Source organism: Pyxicephalus adspersus, chromosome 6, assembly GCF_032062135.1.
Source record: "Pyxicephalus adspersus chromosome 6, UCB_Pads_2.0, whole genome shotgun sequence".
Taxonomy (NCBI): Eukaryota; Metazoa; Chordata; class Amphibia; order Anura; family Pyxicephalidae; genus Pyxicephalus; species Pyxicephalus adspersus.
Window position 1 is genome coordinate 43,347,230 of NC_092863.1, and position 21,328 is coordinate 43,368,557.

The 21,328-nt window shown below is 36.4% G+C and overlaps 1 protein-coding gene across 1 annotated transcript in view; it reads right to left on the reverse strand.

The window, feature by feature from the left end:
• Window positions 1-21,328, reverse strand: part of PRODH (proline dehydrogenase 1) — a 69,855-nt gene that overhangs the window by 21,019 nt on the left and 27,508 nt on the right. The window contains exons 4-10 of the mRNA XM_072413922.1: window positions 20,690-20,839; window positions 17,379-17,471; window positions 16,947-16,999; window positions 15,626-15,685; window positions 15,100-15,179; window positions 5,373-5,454; window positions 827-919 (exon numbers count right to left, since the gene is read on the reverse strand). Coding sequence (XP_072270023.1) covers window positions 827-919; window positions 5,373-5,454; window positions 15,100-15,179; window positions 15,626-15,685; window positions 16,947-16,999; window positions 17,379-17,471; window positions 20,690-20,839 — 611 coding nt within the window. The remainder of the gene's footprint in view (window positions 1-826; window positions 920-5,372; window positions 5,455-15,099; window positions 15,180-15,625; window positions 15,686-16,946; window positions 17,000-17,378; window positions 17,472-20,689; window positions 20,840-21,328) is intronic.

A 21,328-nucleotide genomic window follows, 5' to 3' on the forward strand; every position in this document is an offset into this window, starting at 1 on the left:
CCTATTGCAGTCTGTCTTGAGTTTGTGTTGCAACAACTTATAGCTTAGCACCGACTAGTTAACCTTTTGAAGCTGGTATCATAGCACAACAGTGATATGTAGTTTAACTGATCAGTATTTTACCCAACTACAACAATTCTAAACCATCTCTAAATCAGGGAGATGTGTATGTCACAGATATCTACTAAAGAAGTGATGGTCTGTCCCTAAGACAATTTTTCAGAATGGTGTCTGCAGTGAAGGCTGGAATAGGAAAGTCTGATTCTGAGCATTACAGTCAGTTAGTTGTAAGACACTACAAAGAATAAGGGTACAAAATAAGTAAGCAATGCAGTTAGAGAATTCTTTAATTTACAATATAACAACTTTCTAAAACCAGCTTTTCTAAGAGCACAAAAGAAGAGTGAAGATGTGTCATTTATTCTTTTAAAAGAGGATTTAGGCAAGAAGTAGTGCGAGTCTCAGTACTTCACTCTGAACAATGACAGTGGGTGTAAGCTGTGCAAGTAGCTTTAATATGCCCTCTAATTCTAGGTTTCTATAGCTACATGTATCACAGAATTATTCATTCAGCAACCTGTTTGTTCTCTTATCAGAATGCTTTAATACTTCTCAAGCACTTAACCTAGACTTATTGTAACACTGTCAAGACATCTCCACTTCCGTCTCCTCGGATTATGGACTCTCCTGCATTCATGTTTATTATTGTTAGGCACCATGTTTTATCGGAGTCCTTTAGCTTCTTTGTAATATAATATTCCTTGTAACCTGTGCTGTATAATATATGCAGTGTGCCAAGTAAACCAGACAGAATTATGTTTCTGACCTTTGCAAGAACGTCCATTCTCTGCAACATCCTCTTCATTTGTAAATCCTCTTCCTCTGTAAACCTGGACAGGAGAGGTTCCAACTGTCCGCTCTTATTAGAAAATAAAAATAGAGTGAGATATACAGGGACATTAACACATAGATTTCCATTACATATTTTGTAAGCATACAACCAGGCTAAAGTCAGCAAGTCAATTCAAAACTAAATTATTACAATATCTTGTAGGCAGATTCATAAGACTTCTCAAAGTACAGTGACTCAATACAACCCCCACCCCATTTTTAAACCTCATATTTATAATCATGCAGGTGATGAGGATGATGACCAAAAGAGCTTTTCTAGCAGCGGAGACAAGATAAATGCTACAATTTGATTTACTTGTAGGTATGTAGCACCGTCATTTTACACAGGGCTTTACTAAGGCTACGTACACTCGTCAGTGGACGAGAATCTGATATATACACAGTGGCTGTGACATCGTTCATGGATTTGCCAGGATGGATCCATGAATGGCAGAAGGCGAATGACCGCAGTGAAAGTGAAGAGGAGAGAGCGCAGTGGGGTGCCACTCGCTCGTTCTCCCTCCTCCCCTCTCCAAAGAACAGAAAGGCGCTTTATGTACAGCACTTGTTCAATCATTTTTCGGTCTTTGTTGATGGAAACAATTGTGAAAATTCCTTTCCAAAGACAAAAATCAAACGTGTGTACGCAGCCTAATTCCATACCCATACCACTAACTGTGCCTCAAAGGGGCTCACAATCTAAAGTCCCTACCATGGGTATATGTCATTAACACAGGCCAAGGCTGATTTTGGAGGGAAGCCAATCAACCTAACTGCACGTTTTTGGAATGTGGAAGGAAATCGGTGTGTACCCGGAAGAAACCCACACAAACACGGGGGGAACTACAAACTCCATGTAGGTAATGTACTGGCCTAGATTAAAACTTGGGACCTTTGAGAACTTTACTATAGTGAGAGAGTCACTTTAAATATCTATACAGCTTCATAAGTGCAATGCTGCATGTCTGTATGGAGCTATAGCGTTTCTTTAAATTGAATTTAAAAATGTCCTCTTACATTCCAAACCATAAATGTTTTATTTTTAAAACTTAAAAAAAAAATGTATTGTCTGCAGAAACCTCTAACCATAAGCACGTCAGTGGGGAAATGGTTTGTCAGTTCGATTTATTCATCCACTGCAAATTTATTCAGGTGTGAATAAAAATCTGCCTAATTTATGCAAATACATCCCTACGGACGAGATACAAATCAACACAAAAATGAGTTTATTTTCCCTTACAACTTAACTACTCTGCCTTATTGCATATAAAAAATGGACAGGCTCATAAATATGTTTATTTATAGCTCATTTTCCTGTTGATAGGAAAAGGTTAGTAGTTTTGAAAGCATTATAGAGTAAAAAAAAAACAAAACAAATGCAATCAAAAGGATTTTTTTAAGGGAATAGGAAACAGCATACCCAATCTATTAAAAGTGTCAAAGAGCATTAAAACATTATCAATTTATACTTCTATTAGGAGAAGGATAATAGGAGCGGCAAGCTATAAAAGTGCACAGATATGTAATAAAAGAGGAAATCCTGCTGTAACTAGCTGGAAGGAGCAAATTCAAATCTTCCTGCACCAATATACTGGCATAAAACCTCTATAATAATCCTAATAAAAGGTCAATGTCACTATTCATGACCCAATAGTCATCATTAAGGTCAGGAATTCATGAGGAGTTAAAAGCATGCAGGTTGCTGCAGCACACAGCAGACACAATTGTCTTTGGCTTGAAAAAAGCCTCCTGCAGCTCCTCAAATGGCCAGATGGTGGCACAATTTCTCAACATATTGCAATACATTGGGTTAAAGTTGCTCAATTCTTTAGCATGCTGATAAAAAACCAAAGCCTGGAATTTCACACATCGTGCAGGTGGCAAATCCCATAGGATTTCCCCCCCTCATATTTTTCTCTAATACATTTTGTTAGAAATATGCCCAAAAAACGTATAGCTCTGAAGCTACAGGGCAGCAGGAGCACAGAAGAAAGGAGAAACACAAGAAAGAATTCTAGTGGAAAAGAATAGGCTCTCTTTGGTGAATGAAGCTCCAATAACTGAAAATTGGAATTAAAAGTAAGGCTAATCCTGAGCGGAGAACAGTACAGAGGATTAAATGTAAAGATCCTTACTAGGATAGAAAAACAAACCGATTAATACTTGTCACCCTATATAATTATTAAGTCTGTGCTTCCATGTGATAAATAACCATATCTGCATGGAGATATTTTAAGAATGATCAGAAGTGATCAGTAACAAGTGTTACATTTCTCAGCTGCTATCATGTTCTCACAATGCTTTCCTAGAGCTATTACACAGATACAGACACATGTATGAAAAGATTTTTATTCTTACATATTGTAGTTTATACACATTTCCAACAACAAACCCGTAAGCTAATATTATTCCCATCATGTATTTGTATAGCACCAGGCTCTTATGAAGTGCGTTACAAAGCCCAAAGTTCTGTCACTAACTGTCACTACAAGGAGATCACAATGTAATGTCTGTAATATAGGAAATATGTTTAGGCGGAAGCCAATAATCCATGGTATGATTTTGGGATAGAACATTTTAAAGTACAACAAATGCTTACTGTTTTATAACATATAACTAATCGGAACTTGGCTTTTTAATTGCCCGTCTAAAAGAGGATTATATTTGTATGCATCTTCAATATGGTATAATATGCAAATGCACTGTTGATGGGGAGCACACACACATTGATCTTACTTCATTTCAGCTGATAGTTACATGGTCAGTTCGGCTGAAAAATAGACTTAACTCCATCTAGTTTAACCACTAGGGAAATAAACATACCCCAGATAAAACCTATTAGACATAGTTGATCCAGAGGAAAAAACAAAACAAAAAAAAACTGGTTCAATTTGCTCCAACCGGAAAAAAAAAATCCTTCCTGATCCCATAAAGCAATCAAATGTTCCTGGATCAACAGTCTCTGTTACCTTTACTTTCAAACATCAATACCCGGGTAAGTGATTTGCTTCTGGGAAGTCGTTTGTCTACTTCTCATTCTGTAATGCTCGTAGCCAGATAGATATACTCACCCAATAGCTTAAGTTTTATTCCCAACCCAGAGGAAGTATGCAGATTGGAGGACTGTAAAAACTATTCCACTAAACTATTACCTTTTAATTACCTATATTTATAGGCATAGAGAAGGCACCTCAAACCCTAAGGCATAATATCAGGATAATAATATATTATAAGGATATATCGGGGGTTTTTTTCGGCATGTTGTTAATATGTGGGAAGAGAAGAATTCACCAATGGTTCAATGGCATACTAATGCAGGGGGGACATTTTAAGAACTGAAACCAACACTGCACAACCCAGGATTTTGGAAAAGTTTGTTCAGTATTTTAGCATTGTAGAGAGAGAGGGACAATAGCCATTAAATTGGCAACTAAGGAGTTAAGTCATTGTAGGAAGTTTTTGACTCATAATCTACCATTCTTTCTTCAGATAGATGGCAGTCCAAAAAAGCCATATTCAACAAATGTTAACAGTGTTGCAAACTGTTTACAATTTAATAAAGGGGGGAGCAGTAACACAATAATGCTCTTCTGGACCAAGTGCATGGGCTGGCCTTTATATGCACCAATAGCTCCTCGCCATGGCATCTCCTGAGGTTTGTGATTTTGGCACCAAGATAGAAGGCCAAAGGATTGAATGGAGAAGGGAAGATGGGCCTCAGATTCTGTAAATGGCTATTGAAGCCAGTGTGCTGCTGAAGATTACAAAAGAAAGAGACAGATTTTGTTTGGCAGCTATGTCCACAGTATTACCTATCCACCTATTACCTATTTTTTTGCAACCTACACACAATTCAACGTCTAGCATACCGGACAATTTTCAGCTGCGCACAACCTATACAATACATCATGATAACTGACAACACAGCAAGCACAGAATAGAAGCTGTTCTTGTCCGATAATTGAAGTGGAGCCTCTGAATTCTCCTTCGTTTTGTTGACCTAAGGTGAAAAGTAAGGGACTGGCACTTCATCCTTTCACTTATTCTTATCACACAGTATTTATATAGCGCCATCATATTATGCAGCGCTGTACAAAGTCTTGAGTCATGCTACTAGCTATCCCTTAAAGGGGCTCACAATTTAATGTCCCTATCATAGTCATATGGCATTAATAAGGTCAATTTTTGGGGTAGCCAATTAACCTAACTGCATGTTTTAGGGACTTTTTTGATACTTCCATGTGTCTGTATAAGCACTTATTTTATGAAAAGCTAGTTTCCAGATATGGTATTAGGTTAAATTCTATCACTAATTTAGATCTTACGGGAGTTCTGTAAGCACCATCTGCAGTATTGGAAATATCCAGGGTTACCTAAAGACTTGATTCTGCAAAAACAAAATCTTTTGTTCTTTGGCTACTTTCCCCATTGGTGCATATGTATACACAACATTTAAAATACATTAATAAAAAACAAAATACCTGCAGGTTTGGCACCAAGAGAAGTTTGGAGATCTTGGTCCTGCTGTCAATCAAACTGTTCCAGTCCAGCAAATCCACGGTTCTAAACAATGACAGATCAGTCAGTTTACACAGTAAAGCAACAGACTAGAGAAAGTATGAGCAGTGAAGTTATGCTTGTCTAAATATTTATTGCATATCAAAATAATCACCATGCTGTCAGGCTGAAAGACATGCATGTGTAGAGAGCTTGTAATCTTAGAAATAATAAATCTGAAGTTTAATCTACTAATATACTGCCTTCTCTGGTTCCTCTGTCCCCTCAATAAAATGCTAAAAATTATTAAAACCTTGCCATTTTAATTTCATAGCTCAGTTTAGTTGCAGCGATATATTCATCATGTTTCTACAATAAATGCAGATCATGGCTGGTGGTAGTGTAACAAGGTGCTGTATATAACTTCTTTAAAACAGAAAGCTGTGATGCCGATTTCCCATGATAAAACAATCAAAATCCATTGAATGGAAGAGGTAGGCTAGTGAAAGCTCAGCTGGGGATGTAAAGGCTAGATGAACTTTGACAACCTCGAGCCAGGAAATAAGATAGGCTGTACCTGATTAACTGCAGATTCTAATGCAAATTGAGAGAAGCTAAAAGTACTCAGCAATGTTGGTACAGGGGAGGAGGCTCTACAATTGTACAGTAAATATAGTTTCCAAAAAAATGTATTTCTCTGCTTAGGCGGAAGTCATAGTGGGCAGATCCACTGAGTACTACACATTATGCAGTATAAACCATATTGTCTATATTTAGTTTGCATTAAACTGTCTGGTATGTATAGAACATGTGCATTGATAGCAGTGTGATGTATGGGGTTTCTTTTCTCAAAGAAGGAAAAAAAAAAAATGTTCAGTGTTTCTTATAATATTAAGGAGATGTAAGCAGCATCTGTTCCAGAGTCAGATTTTGCTGAGTAGAGGGGTCGGGTGTCTACAAGCAACTTTCCACTGCACAGTTAACATGTTAAAGGATAACTACACTGATAAAATACAGATATTTACTGTCCCCCTGCCTTGCAATAAAATGCTTTATAAGTATATTGCATTTCATACATACAATTAAGGGAAAATGAATATACTCAAGAAAAGCCTCAATGGATTTTCTCATTAGGGGGCTTCATATTCATACCAACTTTCTACTCTGGAAATGCTAGATGACTAGCTGTTATGCCTTATTTAACCTGGAACAGGAATGCAGATAATGAGTTTAGTTTGCACATTTCAGTTCAGTGAGGTATTGAAGCCACTGAGTCAAAATAACAACCAGGTAAGTAGTATTTTAAAGTGGCCTCCAGCAATGCCAGTGTCCATATTTTATGGCATTGGAAGGAAGGACATGTTTATTACTTAAAGCAACAGAACCAGAAAATGTAACTTTTTGACTGAACAATATCATTTTATACATGTAATTTCAAGTATGTCTTTGCTAGCGATCCAGAATGTAAGCTTTTATAAGAATACATTGATGCAGTGTGCCCGTTAATAATAGTTGTACTGCTGAATGGACATTTATGGCTACATTATGGAGCATTTTATCTGACACTTGATTCTGAACGATATCTACTCAACTACCCCTTTTATGATTACAAGAGACAAGAATTGTCTAATATGGCTTGTACAGCTCATAAATGTTTAATGCCGATATTAAATGGCAAGTGGAAAAACAATTCATAGTTTTACTGAAGCTATTTGACAATTTTTTTCTTCCTATTATATATACACATGGAAAAAAAAAACACAGCCACGTTTTGTGGTAATGAGAACCTGTCTTTCTACATGGAGCAGAAAGGAGTAAAAAACAGTGTCAGAATACAACTCCTATGTCCATGGTCGGATACCGGCTGCCAAGGGTAGTTACTCATTTGATAGGAAAAAATACCTGCTGACATTGTTTTGTTGCCTCTACTGCCTAAAATTGCATCACGAAGCAGCAGTGTATTGTGTTCCGATTTGCTCATAGTGCTGCACCTCATTCTACCACTCGGTAGAAACCCATAAAAATAGAAACAGAATTATGGTGGTTCTAGTTCCAAACATAGTGATGTACCTGCAACTTTAACTTTAGAATATATGAGATCCGAAAGTTACTTTTTTACTTAAAAAAAAAAAAAAAATACATGGCTCAATTTAACCTAAAATATTTCAGACTGCTTACCAGTCCTGCTTACTGCTTACCAGCTGATCTGTAAAGCTAAACTGTAAAGCTACAACTAAGAAACCATTATTTCTTCATCTCTGCTTCCACACACATTCTAAAAAAAACTAGTAATACCTAGTAAAGGACCCACCCTCATTTAATGCCATTTTTCATTTTCCTAGGGCACCAGTGAACTAAAGTGATTTTAGTTTTGGGTTGATCTGGGAGGGGGACAATATAGACACCCCCTACAGGGAAATCTGCTTGATATAACTCCACCAAAAGATGTTATGCCTCCTGTTCCATTATTAAGTATATTTTAATTGTTTTTTTTGGTTTCCATTTCAATTAACACACATTGATAAGCAATTATTACATTATACATTTTGTCACAGGTAGGTGTAAAGTACACAAACAACAAGGTTATAATTAGGACAGAGAGGAGACAAAAAAAAAAAAAAAAGTAAAGCGGAGGGTTTTAGAACACAATGGATAGGTTAGGGTGTTAGAACCAGGTGCAAGGGGGAGGGGGGTCAAGAACTTTTTGTTGACTGAATTAGGCGCTGGAACCATTGTAAAGCCTTCACAACCACCCTTAACGCTAAATTGAACCACCAATTTATTTTAATGGCTAGACTGCCTGAACATACGTATTGCCTAAACAAGCTCCCCAGCCTAAATGTCAGGCATCTGTGACAATGCAGGTTCGCTTTTGTGGAAGCCAGGATTTTCTGCTTGACAGGTGCACTGACCAAGTCCACCATATAAAACAGGTCCTTGTCTTAAATAAAAAGTGGAAGAATGAGTCCAGATATTTTAGGTTTGTCTCATATCTTTAAAATTTTTAGCTGCAAATGACTCATCTGACCTTCCACCAATAGACTTTGTAGCAAAGAGTATCAATCCAAATTCTCTGAAAGACAATTTTGCTTTTAAACATGTCTGTTTCCTTTGCTAGAACCATGATTTTCTAGTATGAGCAAAGCTTGCTTTCCTTTGGCTGAACGTTGAAGGAGCCTATATTCTGAATGCAAACTCCTAAGGACTCGGCCACACAAGCTGTCGAAACATCGAAGTGTTGAAAAAGGAAAATACAGTCTTCTTAAAAGGTCTCTTTATAAACAGATTATCACCTTTATTCCTTTGGATAAACCATCTTCTAAAAGGGACTGTAGTGAACCTAAGCAACCAACTAACAAATGCGTCCACCTTTGTATCCTCAGGCCGATATTTCTTATAATCAAAGGATTTAATTTTCCAAAATCTTGTCTGACACATACCACTGCCTTTCAGGTTGTTACCATTGATAGAAAAAAAAATCTTAAAAATGGTTTAATCCTCTAGAAATACTTCAGGTTTTTTTGTGTATTCTTTGAACATCATATATTCCTGATTAGGTTAAAGCACTTCTTTGTTCATGGCTGAACTAACTACTTCATTAAAAAAGATCAATATCCTGTGAAATAAATAAGCAATTTATTCCCTGTATTCAATTTTCCCTGTCTGAGGAATAATCTGACCTGTTTTGACTCAATTGATTCCTAAACAAAAAACTACCCCGAGGGAAGAGGAAACTGAACCCCCCCAGCTGACACTGGATGAGAAGGACCTGGGAGTAACTGATTTTTTATTTGAACTAAAAGCCTCCTCAATTTCATCTTTATTCCACCTCAGAATATCCTGCATCATTACTTTCTCTCTAGCTCTATAGTATTCTTAATACAAGTTTGTTATATCTTTTTAGTATATTACTATGTGTCACACCTAGTACAAACAGGATGATCCCTTTCAGAGGACCTTTTCCTCCATTAAACTTTTTCACTCCCATCCTGATATACAACTAAAAACACGATCAGCCATTTAACCTCCTTTCCAGGCCAAGGAGAAGTGAACATTCCGGTCCCTCATGCCAACTACCCAGACCACTCACAGGGTCCTGAGCCCTAAGAGACTGTCTGACCAACGCTACAACTGAAAGAAAAATGCTGACATATTTTGCAAGTGCCTCCTTTTTTATTTTGGTAGTATGGAAGGAGAAGATTCTTCTTTCTGCTTGACTGTAGGGGTGCAAAATAAATCTGTTCTATATTATCAAAAGCTGTTGCAGCAAACTTCAGCATCAAATAAGCCATACCAAGATACTGGCAGCCTTAAAGATTGATAAGGCTTATTTAATATGATAATGCTCTTTATACAAAAAGGCAACACATATCAACTATTAAAGGAAAAGCTCCCCTTTATTCTGCTAATTAATTACTAACCACCCTGCGGACATAATGCAATAAGTACACCATTAGCATAGGCACCCAGAAATGTGATAGGCCTTGATGATGGTGGTTTTGGGGCTTACCCCCATCTCAGTATGTGGATCTAACAAATCTTTGCTACATTATCTGGTGGCTTCATGTTAATTTTGTATTTTTTGTTGTGCCTGAATATTTGCCCTGTAGTGCTTCACATGCAGGCTATGTAGCACGATTGAGTGAACTACTCCTTTTTTTCATGGTATGCTGCTTTTGGCAGCATACTATGAGGTTAGGACCCAATTGGCCCCTGGGCAGTCTCTGGCCCGATCGCTCCCAAGCATTTTGTTTATTTAAAAATGAGCCTCTTTGTGGATGATGTTTAGGGAGCATGCCTTTAGATTTTTAGTGAACTACTTTGTTCTTGTTGGCTATAAAAAAACTTTTATCTTCCTCCCTTTTTTGAGCAATCACCAATCTGAGACCTTTTTTAAAAGTACCAAAATTTAAACATTTCAAACCTTAAAACTAAAATGTTTGATACACATTGAAGAAATGTTTCTGATCAAGTTCAGATTTGTGTCAAAAGTTTAAGCATGAGTGTATCTTGCATCAATGCCTGCATACACCGGTTCAGTATTCTCATTAGCAATGTCAACATTTTAAAGCAATTTTACCAAAGCACTATAGGTCTACTACATTTTGATTCTATATATTCAGTAGTAGCCCAGTGTATTAGAGTGTGCTCAGTCATTGTCTGGCAAGTAACAATGTATCAATTGCCCAGTTTAATACTGACCCTGGGGCTAAAATGTGAGGCTAATGTCTGGCAGCCAGCTGAATGTTCAGGTGCTGAAGAACTCATGAAGCCAACAACAAACCACTATGAAATCCAATGGTTGGGGAAAGGTGGCTCCAACAACAATTCCTCCACTCTTTTTCATGACATTTAAAAAACTTCTATTGCAAATTACTACAAATAAGTTTACTAGGTAAACTGCATCTGTGATCATTAAATACATATTATTGATGGGTTTTAAATTTTGCCCTGAACTTTAGTTTTAAGTTACGAGTTCAACTGGGATTAAGAGGCATGCTGATGCCCATGTGAGAGTTAGGTTTAGGGTTAATGTCTTGTATGAGGGTATAAGGCTGAGTTTTTCAGGTGGAATATATATTTGTTCTGTTTAATAGCATTTGTTATTGGGACTTTGTATGGTGTTGTTGATTTAGTTCCCTTCTTCTAAAAAATTACACCAAAATTACCAAGGCTAAAAACACTTATAAATTGGCACAGTGCTGGTAACAAGCTTCAGAAGGAATTTAATTTAGTTTTCAACATCCCCGTTTTCAACATCCATCTTTATTTTACCAGTCTAACTACACTGCCTGAGACAAGCAAAATGTAAGTCTCCGAGTTCTTGATGAAGTCTTTCTAGACACAACTATTTATATCATCTTTTGCAATCACTTTGCTTTCAAGAAGAATGACTGTTGTGCCTGTAGAGAACCACTAGAAAAATCCACTTTATTCGAACAACAATATTCTATTTGAAAGTTTTCTCAAGCACCTAATGTCTTATATTATAACATGACAACAAATCAAGAAAGGCACAGAACAGTACACAATTCAGCGCAGGTGCTGAGCAATTGTAAGTAATGTCCTGAGAAGGAAATCTATTCGCCACAAACTGACTAATTTAGCTATTTTTGAGATAGGTTCCTTATAATTACTTACCAATGACCCCTAACAGTATTACTGATCACGGTTCAACAAATTTAATGAACTATTTTCAAAAATCACTTTAATATAAATTTTGTTCCAGACTTGCAGAAACATTTTGAAGTCCTTTACAATAGAATTTAATCCAAGATATACTCTTATATAACACTTTCACTTATCCATTGTATTTTGCTAAATGAATAGAAATGTAATTATTTTTTCCAGGTATTGTTTATTAGGTTCTTGACCTCACATACACCAGCACAACAAGCTTGTCTGATCTGCTCAGGTTTACATTTTTCTTTTGTTAAAATGGTCTATCCATGTCAGCCACTTTTTCATAATCGAAGTCCGAGTCAGTGATTTTGTACAATTTGAGATAAGACAAAAAAAAGAAAGCAGGGGATTTATGGTCATGTAGATTTATGTACAATTCATATATAAATGAACAATATCCGTTTTGAATGTAATAAACAAGGGAAATCATAAAAAAATATTAATCTTGTCCTTGCCCCCTGACAATAAAAAGGGGGGTTATAAGGGTTTGCTTCTAGACAGAGATCAACTGCCAAAATAAATAGGGTCAGCATGTAATTAAGCAGTAAGGCTGGATCCCGATTCCCAGCTCATTTCGCCGGTAAAGGCTTCCTCAGGGGATTATTAGGGGAGCCACTAGCAGTACCTTTACCTCTGTTAGTACTAAGACAAATAAATATAATCCTTAGAGCAGAGAGTAGAAATATCCATGTATATGTTCATATACAAGTCAAAATGCATATATAAATGAAAACACAAAAAAACTCATCCTAAACAAACAAAATAGGTAGGTAATTCAATAGGGGAAATGTTGATAGATGTCCCCAATACCCTTGATTGTGTGGGGCCCAGAGATGAGTTGTTCCCTGAGCTCCAGGTTTCCCAGGGGAGGTTGGTACATGGCTTAAAACTGGCTATTGCTCATATTTCAGAGAAGAGCCTATAGGTATTTTAGGATAAAAGTAAAAAAAAAAAAAAAAAAAAAAAAAGTTTTTCAATATTTTTTGAGTAATCCCTGGGAAGTGGAGGACCTGAATATACATATATACAAACCTAAAACTATATATTTATTATATAAATATTCCTTAGATATGATCAGAAATTCTGTCCCATTCCTTGTTTTATAAAAAGAGACCTTTGTGTTGTATTCGAATGCAGCATGTTCCATTTTCACCCAGTAAATATCAATGGAGAACCTTCATGTAAGCTGGGTCCATTAAAAACTGTGGATTGTATCTTGTCATAACATTGGGCCAGCCCTCAGCAAGGCAGCCTTCATAGTTAGTGGTGTGAATCTATAACTACATATCTATAGATCTACATATCAATAAGTAACTACTTATAGATATGTAAATCCACAACTATAATTCTGAAAAGGTATTGCACAAATAAAATTTAAAAGACTACATCACCTCTTGGAGTGCCCTTTGAGGTTTTGTTTTCACACCATAACTACAATACATAACACATACATAATGATTTATAAATATATACAAAGATTTAACGCCATTATAACCCAACAATAGCCAGATAATTAGCATTTTCAGTCAGCAATGACAGCCTACACATTTCTCTTAGCACAGTTCTTTCAACAATTAAATGTCTTGGTCATTTCTACTCTAGCTGGAATATAACAAGAAAGATAGTGTATATAAAATACTTCCACATACAGCAGAATTTCTTATTAATGAATGCTGTAGGCATACTACAGTAGACATTCATACGAGTATATTAGGAATAGTTATCAGATATAGTTCTCTAGAGTTCATATTTATATATATAGATTTTGCTATCACAACACCCAAATCAATAAAACAACCAAAAGAGTTACAAAATGCATTCAACAACAAACTATTGTTCTAATAATGAACATCTAAAAATGACTGGAAAACAACAATGAATGAAATTACACAAATGGTGTGAATACAATGTTGGTAAAAAGCAAAACGTAAAACAAGTTTAAATATTAGATGGAAGTCTGACCTACATAACAGCAGTAATATCTTTAAACTTTAGGGCTTTTAACACATAGATGAAATGCAGTGAAAAGGTTTATGAATAATGAATGGAAATTAGGACACCAGGCTTTTGTATATTAAGCTTTTATATTTAAGATGTAAATGGTAAATTGGTAATTTAAACTTTTTTTTTTTTTTTTTTACAAAAGCCACTCAAATAGTACCTTACTTTCGGCTAAAATGTATCTTCTGTGAGCCTCAGAGGCCATCTAAACCTGGCAATATACTATATGCAATCAGTAGGCATCCAGGTGGATCTGCAGTACATCAGCAACAAATACAGAGAATGGGCAATGGGGTCTGTAAAAGACTCCTATTTGCTACTTTTTTTCTGTTAACGTGCACATGGCACTTACAGGGAGCAGTCTTCCTCCTATGTTCCATGCCACTATCCTATTTCTTTTGGCTCCCTGATGATGTTGGAGATAATGTCCGATGCACTTGGTACATGCATGAGATCCAGTGAAGTTCCTTCCAACAGGTTCTTTCAATGTAAAGAACTATGCACCAACCTCACTCATGCATGAAAACATGTAATGGTTCATTCATATTGTTGAAGGCCTCTGATGGTGCAGTGCCCAATCTCAGGCATGTGCAAAAGGAATGGTCTGCAACCTACTGGGACACGTGTTGTAAAGAACCCAAGAGACTGTGGATATCCCTAAGTCTTTAACACAATGCCAGTAAAGGCAGAGGGTGCCAGACACACATTAAAATAGTTTAAAAGGTTTTAAGGTAAAACTTTTTCAATTAGTTTATACGCAAAGCAATCCTTTTGTGTTATAGGGAAATTGGCTATAGCTGAAAAATGTACACATTTTTCAGCTAAAAGACAGGGACAGGGGTGTCAAGGGGGACAGGGACAGGGGTGTACTAAGACAGGGGTGTCAAACTCAAATACATAGTGGGTCAAAATTAAAAAAAAGACAGTCACAGGCCAAACTTGAAACTGAAATAGCACAACTACTACAATTCCCTGCCTCCATAAAACAAGGCCGCTGGTCTAAAGACGTGAGTAATGCCGCTACTACAATTCCTGGCATTACTTGAGTCTATAAAAAAGTCCAATGTGGGGCCACGCAAAGGCAGAGGGGCGGCTGGTCTATAGACGCGAGTGATGCCAGGAATTGTAGTAGCAGCGCTGTTTCAATGCAGCGGCGGGCCAGCTACAATTCATATTTAGGATTCTTTTGGGGGAGTTTGACACCCCTGTACTAAGGGATACTTGTTTTTGGAAAGAAAGAGTCATTCTACAGACAAATAAAATGAGGATTCACTATAAAAAGTAGCATTTTGGTTGATGGCGCATGCTGACATCATGAAAACTTTCTACAATTCAGCTTTGTGCAGTTTTAAACATGACTATTATCTAGCGGAGATTAAAAACAGCCCTGAAAACCCACAATATGTTTTAATATTAAATTGAAGCAGTGGGCTCACCATGCTATTCTAAGTTGGCTTTATGTTCTGGTAGACCAAGGTCCATACAGCAGAAACCCACAAATCAATTATCAATTCCAGTGAAACATACCCCGATAGTCCAAGATTTTCACCAGTGAACCAGCTGTGACTTTCATCTTTTGTAGCAATTCCTAGTTTAGCCAAACTTTCCTGAAAAGCAATACAATTCAGATTTAAATATACAAACTGCCTTTATTTTACACTGTATATATTAGACGTAAGTAACTCTGAAAGTAGATTTTGGGCTTAGTCAACTAAACTGCATAACTTAAAGCTAAATAAGGGCTCATCAGTAACTTACTCAGAACAGATCTAAATTCTGTCTGATCGTGTCATGCCATTTCCCCCATAAAAATGGTCTTTGTTGGCCATCGGATGTCTACTGGAGAACATTTGGCACTACAGGCACCTTTGTCCTGAATCTGTAGGCTTCAACTGCATCCTATATTTTAATAAAATATTTTCCCAGCTATCACGTAAGTGTGAGATTTAAGTTTTAGAATAAAATCAGCATTCAACTGTTAAATGCTGTTAAAACTCAGTTATCACAAGACTAAAGCTGTATTTTAGGAAGCAATAACCCATGATAATCTTACTGGCTCAGCACTGTGAATAGAACTGGACAGAATAGATCTCTTCCTATCTTCAACACATATCTACACATAGAAAAAGGAAATAAGAAGTAGCAGTCTATTTACCAGAAAGGTAAAACAATGTTAGTGTTTTCACTGTGTGCGAAGAAGCTTTAATTCAAGGTATATCTTTCCTTATACCTTTATAGCCACCTATTTTACTTTACTAGGACTGCAAGCACAGTGATACCAAACTGATCTGCATTAATAATAGTCCAAGAAACTCTATTAAACGTCTCGGCCCAATTTTCACCTTATTAAACATTTATATACAGTTCCTTCACCAAGGCCTCCTTGTTCCTATGTGTATCTGCAGTCTAAACTGATCTCTTATCTATAATTACATTGGAAGCCAAAGACACAGAAAGGCCTGTAAAGACTGAATCTACAGTTGACACAAATGATATGGCCTGCCTTTTCTGTAAAATACACACCTAGCATGAAATCCCACTAAATATATACCTACCTGTCACAAATCTATACCTATGAAACTTGAAACAATAAGAAGTTACTGGATACCCATGGCATAAACAACTGGGAGCACTAAATTTGCCGTGTTTTGCCACACCCTCTTTTTTACCACCTGGCTACAGCTTCCTACCACCCGGCTGAAAAAAATTTCTGGGGAGAACACTGATAATAATAATAATACTACACACAACTGTAATTTAAACTGTAAACTAATCTACATCTAATACCAAATCTTCATTGCCTGTGCTGCTTCCAGCAGTTATATGGGCAATGTATTTCAAATTGTGTTAAAATATGTATCAGTATGCCAAAACTTTGTGGTCACCATTTTTATTGCACACTTTTTTTTTTTTATTGTATCCTTTCCTTCATGTGATGTGAATTTCCTTCTTTTTTGTAAGCTCCTGCAATTTCTGCAAGACACATTGAGTTGAGGGGAAATATACCTGATGATTTTACCAACTGAATTTTAACATCTTCTGCATGCATCAAAGATCATTGAGGATGAAAAGTATTTGGCAGCTTCCATCATGTGATGAATATCTTCTGCAGTGATTGTTTCTGCTCCATTCAAGCCAGGCAGAGCATCTCAAGGAATGGATAACTCACTATTTCAACAATTGAAATCAGAATAATAAATAACCCTTTAAAATAAAATGTCAGAGTACTTTTACATTAAAAAAAAGTGTCAGTAAAAGATTACTTTTATTGTCTACATGTGCCCTTTCTTAGGAGATGTTCTGCTTTATCCAAGATTGATCTTGTAAGCTTTGATCTCAGATTTCCATTTCACATTCATCCCTTCCACACCTACTATCCATACTTCCATGGGTTGTTTAAAATAAATAGTGGTATTGCCATTTTGTGCTATAATCACACAGACAACTTATTAGGGTTTCTTTTTCCAAGCATATAGCTACATGTTGAGTTAGAATAAAAAAAAAGAGCAGAAGGTGAGTGAATACGTGTTCGACCTTTTCAAACATGTTTGGCACAAAGATTTAGCTACTTACAGATAAGAAATGAGTAAATAGAACATAAATATTAGCCAATGCTATTATATCAGGATGAAAGTAATAACTCTATTACAAGCAGGCATTAGGATTAAATACATTTAGAATTCAATAATTATATATTACATAACAAAAGTGGCATTAAAAAGATTTGATAAAGTTAATTCAATTAATAACTTTCATATGGTTAGTAAAAAGGATTTTTTCAAGTGAGCCTGTTATGTACTAAATACATATAGAAAATAACCAACATAGGCATACCAAAAACTGGGGTCTCCCTAATGCAGTGAGCTTGATTGCAGAAAAACCATCCTCAGAACTTCCACCTGCAATATAAACATTACAACAATACCTTCTTAGTTCTTTGTATTGACCTACAGTGGGGCTTGTACTTAAAGCCGATTTTAAAGTCTAGCTGGGAAGGGAGTAATAGAAGGGGTAACCATGAAACATTATCATTTTTCTGGAGGAAATGCTACTTTGGGATCCCTTCAGTGCAATATATACACAACTGATTGTACAAGCATTTAGAGATGTAATATCACCATATATCAAGGAAGAAGTATTCCAGCTCTTATTCTTAATTTATCAACCTCAGCAAGACTTAAACATTTAAATGCTACCACTTGGGAAGAAGTCTGCCCTAAAAAAGGTAACAAACATTCAATTAAAATTCTTGCTCTCCTGCCCAAACACATTTATAGTTGATTCATTATAAATATAGTTCACTAATTTTAAAAGTAATTAAGCCTTCCCTGTATATACGTTTGTTCATTTACCTATGGGCCTTGTGCATCCATTAGAATCTATGAAGTAAGCACTCCACATTGATTTGACCCCCCCCACAAAAAAAACTTACTATGAGCACTGAAGCCAATCTATATTCAGTAGTTTACTTAAAGCTACATTAGCTGCCCTGCTGGAATATATAAACAGAAAAAGAAGTGCTAACCTAAGTGCTTATTTAGAGTCTCCTCGACTATTAGTACAAACAGCCCAAGAAGCAGATCCACACACACACACACACACACACACACACACACACTACCCATGGATCCAAAAGGTACCTAACTTTCCCTAAAAAACAAACAAAGAAAACCGAAAATACTTGACTTGAATATAAACCTGATTTCAGCACTGCTGAATGCCTAGGCTCAGAAGCCTGGAGCAGCATTTTCTATAGTAAATTAGTAAGCATTAATTCATTCTTAACATTAACAAACCTTAACATTCTTTATTTATATATCTCAAAACTGTTGTCAAGACTCATGACTTCACAGACTTTGCTAGTTGCCTGGCTGCTGACCTGGAACAAGAATGCAACAGCTGGTTTCCTAAAAAGTTCAGTAATTGCGGCCAACGCATTGCATTTAATTAAATGTTACAAAAAAGCATCTTCACAACAGTCGGCACACTTAATATTTTTTCATGAAAAGAGCTTTATATTCTAAAGATTTGGAACTATTTAAGCCATCTACAAAAGGTCACAATGTTATGACTTTTCCTCAAAGGAATTAAAGTAAAATGTCCACAAGCTTTCATCTTCTATTCCTACATAATCTTACCTTCATGTCTTCAGCAGAATACAAGGGGAAAAAAGCATGCATTAATTGCTCAAAGAATAAATAGTAACACAATGCATCCAAACTCCTTGCAGAGATGTTATTTAGCTCCACACTGTGCACTTTCATTTCAGCTGGAAAACGCAAGACAGAACAAATAAATACCAGCTGGAATTCCAGATCAAGAAAGCCTGTCCATTCAGCCAAAGTACCGAAACAGCAGAAAATCCCATTTAAATAAATTAAAGGAATCATTCTCTATAAAAAGTATGTTGTTTTGTAGGACCATACCGCACCAAAAGTTACTATGTAAAATGTTAAATAAAATAACAAACCCTAAATTTTGCTAAACTGTGTGAAATTCAGAGACGCATCATTTTCAACAGTATTGTAACAGCTGTGCATGTATTCCTGATGCAGATTTAGAATTAGCAATGACTTGGTATTGAATTTGGATGATTGTTGTGGTGCCATGTGAATTAGGTAGAATCAGGTGGGCATTTTTCACCAGCAATAACAGTATTTACTCAAATTTATTATTAAAACCTTAGTATTCCCCTAAATTATACAAAAGATAAGTGCCACTAAATGAACACAACTAGTTTATGCTGATCCCACTAGACAAAAGGCACAAATTGTAGGGAGATGGCAGTGTAATTGTTACAGCCGTAATGGTACTCCAAGCCCACCCAAGCTCTGTACCTGTAAGCCCCTTCCCAAGAATTTATTACTGTCTGTGTTCCCAATGAACAGAGAAGGATGGTTGCTCACATCACCTGTTTAAAAAAGGAAGCACAAAGGCAAAGCAGGGGGTGTTTATTCCAGGAAGAAAACAGGCAGCAGGGAAGTGGGACTACTGGTGCTTTAGAGCCAAGCAAGGAACAAAGCAAGTTTCCACCTAGTAATCAATACAACACTATGCAAAAGGGAGAGAAAGTGGGAGTTATTGCTGATACCAACAATTCCTTCGGGGTTTATTGCTCAGAGCTAATGATGACTTTGAACAATGTTGGGGGTCAGCATTGCAGACAATTACACTTTCTGAAATTAATGATATAACGCCATTGCTGGAGAATATTATTGATGGCCCCGGCACTAATGGTAGACTCCTAAACTGATATCACATGCACCAATGCATTGAGTTATTCTTGCGGCCATTAACACCAACAACAGGGCCTTTTTTAACTCCACAATATTTTCAATGTATTCAGGACCTATTTTCTAAATGTAAAGGGAATGTAAAACACTACAAGCCATATATTGTGAAGCAACAACCACCCAGTGTGTAAATTCAAAAGTCCCCTCAAATTCTGTGTTTGCCTTTAAAATATTATATATAAATTTAGGATTTGAGCCTGGCTTTAGAGTGGAAAACTTAAAGTCAAGTGTTGCCAGGAGGCAGAAGATATTCTGGGCCAAAAAATACATTTTTACACCAACCTTTTCACCAAATATCTTATTACCTCAACACGAAGTCAAGAAGATGACAAAGGAAAAGGTGCCAGTACTGCCTGTGGACCTCTCTATAGCTAATCTTTCTTCATTATTCATTTACCATAATATTCTCTAACTGTTATATGTCTTTGTATGGAGGCAGTCATGTTGGTCGAGGCCCCATGTTGCTTGTCAGAGCCTCCAGCAAGCAGAACAGTAAGGAGCCTGATAGTGACACCAAATCTCAGTCTACATGCTATATATTTAAGTGAAAAAAACTACTGTCCTGGGAAACAGATCTAGGCAGAAGCAGTTATCTGGTGGATGCATTTTTGTCTTGGATTGAACTTGTTTCCCTAGGGCAAACTTTCCCAGCTCTAGCACTCACAAGAAGATGTACCTTAAGACTGTATATTTCTCTGGCTTAGGGAAAACAGTGCAAGCTGACACAAGGTTTCATACATTCTAGTAATACTAATGTATACACTACATAAAAATCTACAACATGGAAAATTCAGTAAGGTTTTGAAATCTGGGCTTTAACACACCTGATGCTTCGATACACTTTAAAAAGGTCTCCATGTGAGTGTCACACTTTGCTTCATCAGCATAAAAATATGTTCGGGCGCTTATGACACCTCCACGTCGGTCACCAAAGCCAGGCTGTACTTGGTATTTCTTTTCTCGCTGCACAGAACCTGAAAATAAACACCAATGCATTAAATACACAAATATAGAAACTGATACAAATGAGTATAGTACCAATACTTGAGTACAAGTACATTCTTCCTATGCAGGCAGGTTGGCTTGTTGAGATATCAGAATTCACAGGAAAACATACAGAGAATGTACCTTCAGCACAATGAAATATATTACTCAACATTCAGTACAAAAGGAAACACACCTGGACATATTGAAACAACAGGCACACACTATTCTGTTATACCAATTTTATTCAATTAAGGCTCCTTTATATAGAAGAAATATACAGAAACTCTGAGTAATATTCACAAGAATCCATTTTAGGCTAGACAATAACCAGCATATAAAATAATATATATACACACAAACACACATATGTGTGCTGGTTTTTGGCAATTTTTGTAGACGGACATGGAAGATTCCTTATATTGCTTCTAGTAGGTTTCATGCACAGGGTTATTGGTTGTGGTCATATTCTTTGGAAG